General features: G+C 46.2%; 1 protein-coding gene across 3 annotated transcripts in view; it reads right to left on the reverse strand.

Annotated features, from left to right (window-relative positions):
• Window positions 1–200: 200 nt before the first annotated feature.
• BMF (Bcl2 modifying factor) overlaps window positions 201–13,364 on the reverse strand; it is an 80,005-nt gene continuing 66,841 nt past the window's right edge. The window contains exons 5-8 of one of the 3 annotated variants that reach the window (XM_045016379.1): window positions 12,428–12,507; window positions 4,662–4,769; window positions 824–938; window positions 201–303 (exon numbers count right to left, since the gene is read on the reverse strand). In XM_045016379.1, coding sequence (XP_044872314.1) covers window positions 12,483–12,507 — 25 coding nt within the window. In that variant the 3' untranslated portion in view covers window positions 201–303; window positions 824–938; window positions 4,662–4,769; window positions 12,428–12,482. The remainder of the gene's footprint in view (window positions 304–823; window positions 939–4,661; window positions 4,770–12,427; window positions 12,508–13,364) is intronic. The other 2 variants (XM_045016380.1, XM_045016381.1) reach the window with 2 other exon arrangements.

Genomic DNA, 13,364 nt, shown 5'->3' on the forward strand with positions numbered 1-13,364 from the left:
GATCTGTTTACAAACTGTAAAATTCACCTTCCATTGAGTAAATCAGAGGCTTTTCAGCATCCCTGTGGGCTTCTCTCACACACAAGCAGACTCTCATGCTATGCTGTTCCTTTCCCCCCCCCAATTTAAATGCCTCATGTCTCAACATAGTTACTCTTGTTAAACACATGATGTATCATCACAAGAACAATATGAGACAGGTAGGCTGGAAAGTTGGGTTCTACGCCTGGCTGCGTCAGTGACTTGCAGCATGTCCTTGGGCAAGTCACTCACTGTAACCTCTCGCTGTCTCATCTTCCCCATCTGTAAAATGGGGATAAAAAACCCTACTTTAGAGATGTGCTGAGCCTTAATTAATTAATGTTTATAAATAACTTTTATTAGGAACTTTAAGATGCTTCCAAGACAAGGCCAACAGAAATGTAAAATATTATTATTGATAGTAACAATTAATGAAGTTTAATACACTTTCAGGTGCATCTCAAGTTATACTATCCTCTTGAAAAAGTCGTCACAACTCATAATTCTACATGCCTTATACACAGTCTGCTCACTTGTTTTGCAACTGTGTTCTGCTTCAAGGAACAAGCCTCATCACTATCTCTTCTAGGCTAGAGACAAGAACAAGAGCCCCTTTAACTTCAAACCGGAGTCCCATCTAAGGCTGAGTGACCATGGATAAAGCTGGAAAAAGTGGTTTGTTTACTCATTACACTGTAATTAGCTGCGCGCATCTGTTTCTTTTAGTGTATTATATGTTGTCTAACGAAGCGGAGATACACTAAGATAGAAACTTATTAAAAACTCAGGGCTATGAACTTACTCAGAGAAAAGGGCATTGCAGCAGCAGCAGAAGGTCCAAGCGCCAGCTGAAGGTCAGGAGCAGCACTTCTGTCTGTGGTTTCCAGGCCGTCTGACACTTGCTGACTCAATTTATTCTGTAAGAAATGTTGGTTTTACAGTAAAATGTCACACACCTAAAATTTCCATTGACATAATATCTGAAATTGCCCTTTTGAAGATGGCTACAGCACTTCTGCTAAAGGTAATTGGGCCTGTTCTGTGTTATCTGAGCCTCATGCCAATTTAGAACTGAAAGTTTGTATTCGTTTTTCATGTTCCACTTTCATTAAGATGAGAACATTTTTGAGAGGTTATGTGGACTAGAGTCCAATGAAATGCTTCCACATCGTCCTCAGTTATCTCTGTTCAGTTACTAGTAGATCTGAAGCATCGGTGGCAAACCATGAAACAAAGGGCCAAGGTCAGAGGTGATGTGTGAGGTGAAATAACTTGCACATCATTAAGGGGGCGTAAGGGAGCTTAACTTGGTAGAAAGTGTAACAAAATATAAGTTAAATCCTATCCTCCTGCATGTTGCTTTTCCTGATGCACCTCTGTCTTTCAGTCCATCAGCATGTAGAAAATGTAGATTTATGCAAGTGGCGGATTGGTCCCACTGTTGTGGAGAACTTTCCTGGCTTATACACTACCTTGGTGGAATTGGCTAGCGAAAGGATCGGAGTCTTCACTCCAACCAGGGGCGGCTCTAGGAATTCCGCCGCCCCAAGAAGGGCGGCGCGCCGCGGGGCGCACTCTGGCTGTCGCCGGTCCCGCGGCTCCGGGGGACCTCTTGCAGACGTGCCTGCGGAGGGTCCGGTCATCTGGCGGCTCCGGTGGACCTGCCGCAGGCATTTCTGCGGGAGGTCCACCGGAGCCGCCTGCCGCCCTCCCGGCAAAATGCCGCCCCAAGCGCGCGCTTGGCGCGCTGGGGTCTGGAGCCGGCCCTGACTCCAACTCCTTTACCTAGAGGCCTGCCTGACCTCAAGGACTCCCGTTTCACTCTCCTGGGTGGCAGAATCCTTGTAACCCTGACAAGGCTGGGCCCAGGATTCCTGGGAGGCTCAACCCTCAACCTTGTCGTGGTCACTTAGGTCAGGGTCTAGGCCAGGGGTCGGCAACCTCTGGCACGTGGCTCGCCAGGGTAAACAAACGGGCCGGGCCAGTTTGTTTATCTGCCATGTTGGCAGGTTCGGCAGACCGCAGCTCCCACTAGTCGCGGTTCGCCGTCCCAGGCCAATGGGGGTAGTGGGAAGCCACAACCAGCACATTCCTCAGCCCGCGGTGCTTCCCGCCGATGCGGCAGGTAAACAAACTAGCCCGGCCCTGGTGAGCCACATACCAGAGGTTGCCGACCCCTGGTCTAGGGTGTTCCCACTCCATAGTGCTCTCTCCCTGACCCACTGAGCATTACATATAGTTCAAGCAAATACACTTTATTAAACAGCAATCAATTTAAAAAAGAATGAAAAACTGGGAATGGTTAAAGGAAAACACATAACTCCACTCTGTGGCATCAGGACATCACAACCAGCATCTCTGGAATGTAAGGGAAGTTCACAGTCTGTTCCTCACACGTCCCAGGCCCTGGCTGTGCTGCAGGGATGCTGTGGGTTGGACATTTGCTCTGGCGGTGGCCACACGTTCTCAGGCTCTAGGTGGCAGGACCCTTCTTCCCAGTGTCAGGGCTCCCACTCCCCCTCTGGGATTACAATCCCCCTCCAAGTCTGGCCTGCAAGGCCTCTTGGCTACAGTGTCTCCCTGCACTGGGCCCACTGCCCAGGGTCCTCCCTCACTCTTCTCAACTGCTCACCGCACCCAGCCAGCCCCAGCTCCACTCTGCCTCAGCACTGCTGCTGCTCTGCCTCCAGCCCCCTGGGCTGCTCCTTCTGGTTCTGGTTGGCGCGTCTTTGCTCCCCAGCTCAGCCCAGGCTCCTGCTTTCTCCTTAGCTCAGCCCCACTCTGGCCCAGGCAGCTCCAGACCACATGGAGGACAGGACCCCTTCCCTCCTGATTCCCTCATTAGCCTGCCCATCCTGTCAGGTGTGTTTGCTGACCTGGAGAGTTGGCCTCTCCTCATTGCCCCTGGGGACTGTCAGTCTCAGGGTCCTGGTTTCCCATCAACCCTTCTCCTTTCATTTGATACTGGGAGATGGCCAACCAAAAATCCCCAATAAGCTTTAGTAAGGGGTCAACCTTACATTTAGTTAGACTCCCTTTCTCCCACTTGTACCCACTTCATGACATGTAGTTTGCACCACCTTACACATCACCTTGGAATCTGGTTACATATATTCATTTTACTTACTTGGTTTGACAGAACGTTGAATGTGGTCAGAATGCCTAGCTGGCTGTAGTGACAGCCGGCGAGTGTTGGGATGAGACTCTAGTTCAGAAAGGCTGCCAGAGATCAAATTTAGGACAACGTGAAAATGAAAAACACAGGTGGCTCAGGTGATTGGTGATAGGAAATAGACCTTTTGCCCTAGATCACTCATTCTAATCTCACCAGGCTGGTAATGATCTAACTTACCGGTAATTATTATGTGATGGCTGTGATTTGGAATATGTGAAATGAGTCGATGGTCTAAATCCAGTTCCTTGTGGACAATAAATGAATTGCTTCTGAAAAGTAAGACTAACCCTAACCATCACCTCAAACTGAACCTTTTGTGAGGTTAAAAAATGATGATAAAGTTTTAGTTTTCATGTTCACTGCTGCCTCTGCACACCTGGTTTCTTGCTGGAAGCCAAAGTACCAAAATACAGTGAGAACGGCTGTTCTTCTCGTATTTCTGGCTGGATAAAAAAACCAGAAGTACTAGAAGTCTCAAGAGAGCCTTTTCTCATGAGATTTCCAGCCCAGTTTTGCAAACCAGGAGATTCAGACTGTCAGAATAAGCTTCAGATATGCTTTCAAACATTGCGGTGTTTAGCTGAATTGAACCTCTGACTTATTTGAGGTTCTTCCATCACTAGGGTGACAGGTCCCCTTGTCACACTACTACAGTTTGTCCCCTTATTTGTAGCCTCAATAAGGCCAAAAATTGAATGGACTTAGAGAGTCACTACTTTCTCACCACGAGAGGAGGTCACTCTGTAACAGGGTGCTGGCACATTGGTAGGGCTATGTGTGGGAAGCTTGCACTGCGGCCCAATATGGTTCTTGTTGTCTACCAAAGACCTCCATTCCAAAGACTGTTAAACAAGCAGAGTCTACAAGCCTTCAATTCACTGAGGGTCGAATTTACCCCTATGCAGAGGACCAAGGTCAATGCATCCCTTAAACCCTATTCAAAACGTAACACATAAAGACACAAGGAAAATAATAGTACAGGGATTTTACAGTGATGTGGGAATAATTTTTACTTTAACCCTAAATACCATTTTATTTAACCTCAATGTCATGATGCAGCATTTCTGACATAAATCATTTAGACTAACAAAAGTGAGAGATTATCGGCTTTGTGTGGGATGAAGGTAAATATGAATTTTGTAACATGGCACAGATGAGAGGTAAATTATGGTGAAGCAGGCATCTTGATCCCACCTTTAAGGAAAAGCCGAATCCTCCACAAAACCAAGGCTGACTCATTGCTTAATGAACTGAACATTGCTCACAAAAGCTTAGCTCTGAGTTCCTTTTTTATATACTGAATGTGAGTCTTCACGAAGAACCACAAAATTGCACTTTGCCTTAGAAACGCCTGCTGCATAGTAGTAATAAATCCCAAGGGTAACAAAAAGGTCCTAGAGGAATTGTTTATTTAACCTTCTTAACCTCCTCCCCCGCTCCCACCCTAGTACCTAAACCCACTCACTTGCTTATTAGGAATTATGAGGTAGGTTCCCAGGGTCACTGCTTTTACATTGTGGTTCCAAAGAAGTGTAGAAACTGTTCTGTTCTTTCCTTGTACTTGCTAGCACCGCTGACAATGAAAAAGGGAAAATATAGACATAGCTTATGTCTCAGTGGAGCCACAGCAAGTTACTGCTATGTTGCACTTATAAACCATTCACAGAGTCTTTCATCCAGTGATCTCAAAGCACTTTACAAAGCTGGGTAAGTGTTATTATCCACATTTTACAGCTGGGGAAGCGGGCCCAGAGGATAAGGTGCTGTCTAAAACTGGAGAAATTTTACAAAAATGGTGCAGCTGCTCCAGAGTTAGCAAGGTCAGGAGCCATAATGCAGATAGCTCTCCAGCTTCAGCACTGAAAACAGCTATTGGAGCCACAGACCTGTCTACATAGGAAGCTACAAACGTTGCTAATACCAGCTGCACCAACATGAGCAACAGTGGATTTTTTTTGTAAAAATTCTCTAATGCAGAGAAGGCCTCAGCAACTCGCCAAAGATCACAGAACCAGTTAGTGTCAGGGTCAGGAATAGCTTTGCTCCCAGCATGATTAGGGATATGAGTAGACCATTGGGCTGGGAGGCTGGAATCATTTCCTGGGAAGTGAAACAGGGAGGCCAGTCTTAGAAGACCTCAGTGCTATTACTGCAGAGAAATATTCCAAGAGATTGCCCGGTACAACATAATCCAGATGCTAGAGTGAATTCAGTCTGAAACACCTCGATTCCTTTTGCCTCTGGAAACATGTTACAGCAGATCTACTCCAGCTACTAATGCAAGAAAACAGTGGTGCTAAATGGCCCAGGAAGCCTTTTCCATAGAAAAGCACCACTTTTTGTCACATTCCGTTATTTTTAAACCAGTCCTCTCTCCTATTTCGACTGTAAGCTCTTTGGGGCAAGGGCTGTCTTTTTTGTTGTTTGTACAGAGCCTAGCACAATGGGGTCCTGGTACATGACTGGGGCTCCTAAGCACCATGGTAATACAAACAAATAATCATACATTGTCACCAAAACTATTATAGACCTAGGTTAGGACTGATCTCATCTGTGAAGATTTCCACTAGTCATGTGACTAGACCTTTGGTAATTATTAGTGCAGAGCAGATGGGCTAAGTTTGAAATTGCACTTTACCTCTGTGTAGCCCTTTTTCTTACCCTTTGACCTATCACTTTGAATGCTGCTGACAAAGGTTTTCAACAGCCCACTTTGATTACAATATCTCAGGTACCTGCTTCAGTAAAAGTCAGTCAGCTTGACTCCCTCACCTTGAGCCTCCATGGGTCTGGTTGACAGTGTAGTCACTGATGTGTGAAAGCCAGTGTTCCCTTGCTCACCCATTTGCTCTCAACCCCCACACCCCATGGCCATTGAAATGTTGCTTTTGGCAGGACCTAGGAGGTAGGGGAGGGACAATTAGCATGAACACTCATTGTTTTCAGAATGTTTTTCTTAATGTCTCAGAAAAAAAGAAGGATCAGGTTGAAAGGTCATTTGACCTCTTTGTTTTCTTTGGAATGGGAGATTCCAAACCCTTCAGAAAGTGTTTTATTAGTTCTTCTGAATTTCATTTTCCACTTGGGTTTTCTCTCTAGGCATTGCTCTTTGAAGGCACCAGCAGGCAGTGCCCATGTTTATCAAACTGGGGGGTTATTTAAGGAGAAAAACAACATCTATTCCTTGGCTAACAGAAAGCAGTTCTTTTGCATTTAACTTTAAAAATAAGAGACAAAATTCCACTCCCTTAATTTCAAGGGATTGAATAGCTCAGGGGATTGATAAAGGGATATAGAGCTTTTTGCCATTGGGGGTCAATTTGTCTTCAACTAAGGTTGATATTAATCAAAAGTTGTTTCATTCACTGCTGAGCAGATAGCAATTCAAAATAGGTTTGTGGCCTTAGTGAAGTTTGTAGTGGACAGAGGCTGGTATCACAAATTGGCACAAAGTTGCATTATTGATTGCAGTCTCAGCACACAAGCTACTGAATGAGTGGACCCTACCAAATTCACGGCAATGAAAAAACGTGTCACGGACCGTGAAATCTGGTCTCCCCCCATGAAATCTGATCTTTTGTGTGCTTTTACCCTATATTATACAGATTTCACAGGGGAGACCAGCGTTTCACAAATTGGGGGGCCTGCCCCTAAAGGGACTTGTGGGGGGGTCACAAGTTTATTTTAGGGGGATCATGGTTTGCCCCCCTTACTTATGTGCAGAGCCATCCTGTCTATAGGACTGACCAGGGCAATTGCCCCGGGCCCTGTGCTTTGGGGGGCCCCGCGCTTCGGAACGTGGGGGTCCAGTGCGGCCTGAGAGGTTAGCGGGGGGCCTGGTGCCCAGGGCCGGCTCTAACTTTTTTGCCACCCCAAGCAAAAAAGAAGAGCGCTGCCCCGCTGAAACATCCCCCCGAGTGCCGCCCCACTGAAAATGCCCCCCGAGTTCTGTGCCACGCCGCCGAAACAAAAATAACAACAACAAAAAAGCCTCGAGCGCCGCCCCACCAAACCAAAAACAAAAAACAAAAAACCACAACCCAAGCACCCCTCGCCACCCCAAGATTGGCTGCCCCTTACAAGGTGCTGCCCCAAGCACGTGCTTGGTCGGCTGGTGCCTGGAGCTGGCCCTGCTGGTGCTGGCAGCAACAAGCGACCCAGACCCAGCCTGCCCTGCTCTGCTCCACTGGCTCCCGGTGTCGCTCAGGGGAGGTGGCAAAAGCCATAAAGAGGTGGGGTGGGGGCAGGGGCTTGGGGGAATGGGTGGAATTGGGACAGGGAGAGGCAGGGGGAGAATAGGTGGGGTGGGGGCTTGGGGGAAGGGGTGGAGTGGGGGTGGGGCCTAGGCCAGAGCAGGGGAGGTTGTCCCGGGCCCCGTACCCCCTTAGGGATGGCCTTGCTTCTGTGCTGCCTTCAGAGCTGGGTGGATGGAGAGCAGTGGATGTTGGCCAGGTGCCCAGCTCTGAAGGCAGAGCCACCACCAGCAGCCGTGCAGAAGTAAGGGTAGCAGTACCGCATCCCCCCCACACACACACACAATAACTTTGCGACCCCTCCCCCCAACTCCTTTCTGGGTCAGGACCCCTACAATTACAACACTATAAAATTTCAGATTTAAATAGCTGAAATCATGAAAATAATGATTTTTAAAATCCTATGACCGGGAAATTGACCAACATTGACCATGAATTTGCTAGGGTCCTGTGAAGCATGGTCATAATATGATCCTGGGTAGGCAAATGTGACCTAGTGCATACAGCAGTGGACTAGGAGTCAGGAGGACAGGGTTCAAGGCACTGTGCTGTGCTTCAGTTTCCCTATCTGTAAAATGGGGATAATGAAACATACATCCTTTGTGAAGCGCTTTGAGAACTACGGATGAAACGTGCTATATAACGGCTAGGTGGTATTATTACTTTGAGGTGGTCAGGTTTGGGATACTATTAAGTAGGTTGGTGTGGGGAAAGCTTGTGCTGCCACGTGCTATCCTGTACCTGTTATGCAGCTAAATAGAACACATCAGTTTTTAGTCCCCTCAGTTTAGCCCCTTCTAATGAGCACCATGTTCACCAGAGTAAAATGTAGCTTAAAAAAAAATTACTTTCAGGGTTGTTTAGAGTGACCATCCCATGGCTTCAGTGAAGCTGAATTGCCATAAGAAAGTAGTGCTGCCTGCATCCAAGAAACAAATCTTAAAAGCTGCATCCCACTCTTTATCAGAACAAAGCATAAAGATGTACAGTAAAGGGAGGGGGGGAGAAAAGGGAGCATGGAACAACTGGGGAGCAAGGAAAAAGGGAAGCGGGAATAGGGTAGCAATTGTGGGGTAGCAAAAAAGAAGAGAAGCAATTAGAGGACAGGAGGGAAGAGAAAAACAGATACCAGATATGAGAAGAAGTGTGGAGAACAGGAAAAGCATGTCAGATTGGGGACATGAGAGAGAAGGAGCAAAAAGTAGAAGAGAGTAGTGGTCTGATTAGATATGAGCCACACTTGTGATATTCAGCTCTGCAGTGCATATGGTTTAGATTAGAGCCAGGTCTAGCATTTGGATTTGATGGCATCAAAATCTTGCAAACCCTTCTTTTGAGATTTCAACCCAAAATGTTGGCAATCTCATGAAGATCAGCTGTTCTTGTGAGATTTTCTCCATCTGGGGACACACCAGAAGCATATCAGAAAATAGGCCCCTCTGGTTTTGGATCTGACCTGGAACCAAACCCATCCAAATCTGGAATCAAAAGTGGTTTTGATGCAAGAATCCAAATATATACCCAACCAAAATGTGAATGGAAGAAGATGGATTTCAATTTCAGGATCTAGTTTGAGCCTCTCTCTAGTTATGGCCAAAATACTGAAGATCATTTTGGAGTATGGGATGGATGAAGAGAAGTTCTGGGCACCATTTGTGAGAATTGCTGATTAATTCTCCCTACAAATTGTCAAAAGAAGAGAAACGCTCCTTTAACATGTCTTCCTATTCCTATTTCCTCCAAACTGGTTCAAATGTCCTCCTAGGAGATGGGAAGAAAAGTAGGGAATACTGCTGCATCAACCAGGTATTTCTGTTTTTTGTGCCCTTAGGTTTATTCTTTTCCCAACTGAACTGGCACATACATCTGTGCTTAGAAGCTCCTTCTGCTTGGGATCTGCAGTCCACTAACTGCCCTCCCCTACGTACACACAAAACCATTATTTCTCTAAGTCCTGGCACAGAGGTGGCTGCACACAAAGTCCCCTCATCAGAAGTTGCCCAATCACATTTGCGCTGTGATTTCATGAAGAAGCAGGACTCAGTCCCGTACTTTCTCCCTACATTTTCCAGTGTGTGAAATGTAACATTAATAAAATAACAATAATACCTAGCTCTTACATCAAACTTTTCATTTTTAGATCTCAAAGTGCTTTACAGAAGAGGTCATTATCATTGTCCTTACTCAGATGTGTAAAAGTATTGATTCAGTGGAAGATATATTTGGTGTTGGTAAAATGTTTATAACTTATTGCAAAGACCTCAGCAACAAACACAGTTTTCTTTGTCAGGGAGGGAGGGCCAATCTGCTCTCCATATTTACAAGTTACCACTCCCTTCCTAAAGGCTGTGCCTTGGGATGATCTTCCTCCAGCTGTGAGGGCCAGGGATTCTCCTCAAGAGATTGTCTGACAGCACCACTCCTAGATGAGTAAGTGAGGATCACTGCAGACTCATATAAGGTGCTTCCTCCCCCAAAGGTTGATCCGAATGCCTCTGTAGTGCTCCAAGTCCTGTCAGCCCCAGGAAGCAAGAGGCAAGCCTGGATGAAGCTTTTCTTTACAAAAAAAAAAAAAAGGAGTCTTGCCACCTCTTTTCCCCACTAAGACATAGTTTTAGTGTTCATGGAGACAGCCATCCATTTTGCAATATGGCAGAGCCCTGTATTAAAGGGCATCAGATACCTTTGGATAAATGGGATCCCATGTCGAATGGCAGGGAGAAAATGGATGCTTTACATTTATGTCAGGGGATGCCATAATGCTTTGTTTAAGCAGTAGAGTTGGTACTTTATGGGTTTGGCATGACAGATCCAGTTCTACAAAGAAAAATCCACTGAGAATTATAGCTTGAATCGGTGTGAGTTTTGGAGGTAGGCAGTATATGTGAATATGAGCCACAAAAACAAAATTTTGACCCTCTTTTCAAGCAGGGTGACCAACGCCCTGGCAGCTCTGTAAAGCATTGACTCTGTTACCTAATCTCCAGCTGTGGGCCCTGCTTCGTGCCAAGTCTCCTTTGGCTCTGTCTAGTAATAATCGTTTCTGGAGTCCAGCCAGGGACTGCTGCCAGTTCCAGTCACACTCTGCTAATGCAAGAGGCAGAGTTTATTAATTCATCGCCAAGGCCCATTGTCTGGGACACTGCCTGGCTGTTTATTTACTCCAATATGGTCTGTATTTACTCAGACAGAGCAAGCGAAGGAACATTGTTTAACTTTGCAATCCCTTCTGCTGGAGTAGACATGTGACCTTATGCAGGGCTCCAGATAAATGTTCAGAACTTGTGAGTCTTTTTTTAGTAGTATGGCCTCAGATAACTCTGGTAGCTAGTTGCCGAATTGTGGCAATCTCATAACAATGTTCTCATATGAAATGATTGATTGGTTGATTGGTTTTGTCCCATAGAAGCTAAAAGGAGAAAAGCAAGTGTGTAACCTAGAACTAAGGACATAAAATACAAACTCTAAGCTAGGTTAAGTTCCTGCCTTAAAAGAAAACCACAGGACAGGACATGTAGAGCTGAGGCTACACTCTACCTTTAATTGACCCGAGTGTTGGGTTGCCACCTGTCTGCATTTGACCCAGACAGTCTGGTTTTTTGGCTTCTATGTTCAGGTGCCACTTATGGTTGCCAGGTACCTGAGGAAGAGGCAGAGAAGGGGTGGGGCCTCAGAGAAGAGGTGGGGCATGGACAGAGCCTTGGGAGAAGAGGCAGGGCAGGACCTCAGGGTCCCGTTACCAGCAATTAGAAATGTGGCAACTCTACCCCACTGTGTCTATGGATTTTTGGGGGGAGGGTCTTAGAAGGGTATGGCATGTTACAGGATAGTAGTATATTTGCTATAATGTCTAAGGGCACATCAGGGGAAGGCACTAAGGCCCAGTCTACGCATACAGCTGTTGTACTGGGATGGCTATTTTGGTTAGTGGTGTGGGGTTTTTTTGTACTGATTTAGTTATACCAGGACAACCCCTAGCAAGGATGCAGTTATGCTGGTATAAAGGTGACTGAAGCCTACTCTACAATTAAAAATTATATTGACCTAGCTACATCACTCAGGGCTGTGAGAAATGTGCCCTGAGTGCTGTAATTAGGTCTAACTAATGTCTGGTGTAGATGCATCTAAATCAATGGAAGAATTTTTCTGTCAACGTAGCTACGGCTTGTCAGAGGTGGATTAACTATATCGATGGACAACCGCCTTCTGCTGATGTAGCGCCGTAGTGTAGATGCTCCCTACAGCAGCACAGTGGCCGCTCTGTCGTTGTGCCGCTGTAGTGGCAGCAGTATAGTGCCCTGCCCAAATGGGAATAGCTATAGGATATAAAGCACCTTTACTGGTATATCTGTAGCCACTCTATGCAGGTTATCTAAAGTGCTACAATGTTTGTACGTAGACAAGCCCTTGAGGGGAGCGGGGAGACAGAGTGGCAACCTGAACTGTGTATGCCCTTGTTTGGGTTGATTTAAGTCAGATCCTCTATGCTATTGTAACACAGTTTTGTATTTAATTTCCTGTGTTTGTAACTCAAGCCAACTTCCAGTGTTGCATGTGTGAATGTTTGTTTGGGTTTTTGTAAGGGCCTTTCAGTTACTGGAAAGCATGAGGATTTTTAAATAGCTGTTAACACTAAACTAAAAGCCTGATCTTCCTTCCATTGTGGTCAGTGATAAAACTCTGATCAATTTAAAACAGGAATGGTGTTGAGCCCTAAGGGCCAGATTCACCATTGACCCAAGGCCTGTGCTGCCAGCTCAGAATAGGAGCATTTTACTCTCACTTTGCACAGGTGTAAAGGAGCACACAAGGTACAGGGCAGTGGCAAATTGGGCCATATCTTCATTCGTGTCTTGTTTTTTTAAAACAAAACTGGTCAGACACTTCCTACTGTGAAAACAGCAATCATGCTCATCAGCGCTATCAGCAACCACTTCCCACTCTGCACACACACACTTTGGGTAAGAACAATCAATACCATGGCCTGCATATGAAATCTGCTGGTGGGGTCCTGACTCCTAGTCTTTCAGGAACTATGAGAACAATTGGCTGTCCAAGCTGAAAGAAAGAAAGAGAGGGTTACATCAACTGGGAACAATCCCAAGAAGTGCACATGGGCTTATCTTGCTCTGCAATAGCATCTACCCTTATGAGATTCCCCAGAAAGACATTACATTGCATTGCCGTGGTAATGTTTGTTTGCAGTGTTGTTTGGCAATTGTAGCTGCGGTTGCCAGTTGACCCCCCACCCCCACCCCTGGTACGGTTTCACGTCAGGTAACACATTGGTTTTGTTTCAGTGACACGGTGATACCATGGTTGGCTGTGCTGTACAGTAGCACAGCCGAGTCTTTGTTATTCTGTCAGCAGAGCTATTTATACATTGTGACTCTCCTAAGGGCTGCTTCCTGTGTTGTTGCTCTTCCACAGGCCAAAGCAGTCTGCCCAGATATGTGGAGTAGCTAATGCCATTCATTTGTTTACTGGTATTTTCTGCGTGGAGCACATTATACTTGTGCTATGTGAACTGTACATGCTCCCTGTTCATTTCTGGGTGTAATTTAAAGTGTTTATTCTTAACTTTATAAGCCCCTGAATGATTAGATCCTAGGTTCCTCTCCGATGTGTGATACTGCAATGGTTCAGATTAACTGAGATGCTGGTACCAACACACCTCTTAGTTTAACTGGGAGGGGGCTGGGGACAGGGTTACTTCTGTGAAATAGAGTCTATGGCAGGGTCTCAAACATGCGGCCCATGGGCTGCATGCAGCCCGCGAAGTTATTTTCTGCGGCCCGCAAGCGCCTCACAGCCCCCCCGCCATCCCCCAGCGTTTACCTAGAGTGGCTCTGGCCCGGCATGGACCGGGGGCAGGGCAGGCTCCCTGCCTGCCTGCCTGCCCGCCCTGCCCCCGC

Source organism: Mauremys mutica, chromosome 4, assembly GCF_020497125.1.
Source record: "Mauremys mutica isolate MM-2020 ecotype Southern chromosome 4, ASM2049712v1, whole genome shotgun sequence".
NCBI lineage: Eukaryota > Metazoa > Chordata > Testudines > Geoemydidae > Mauremys > Mauremys mutica.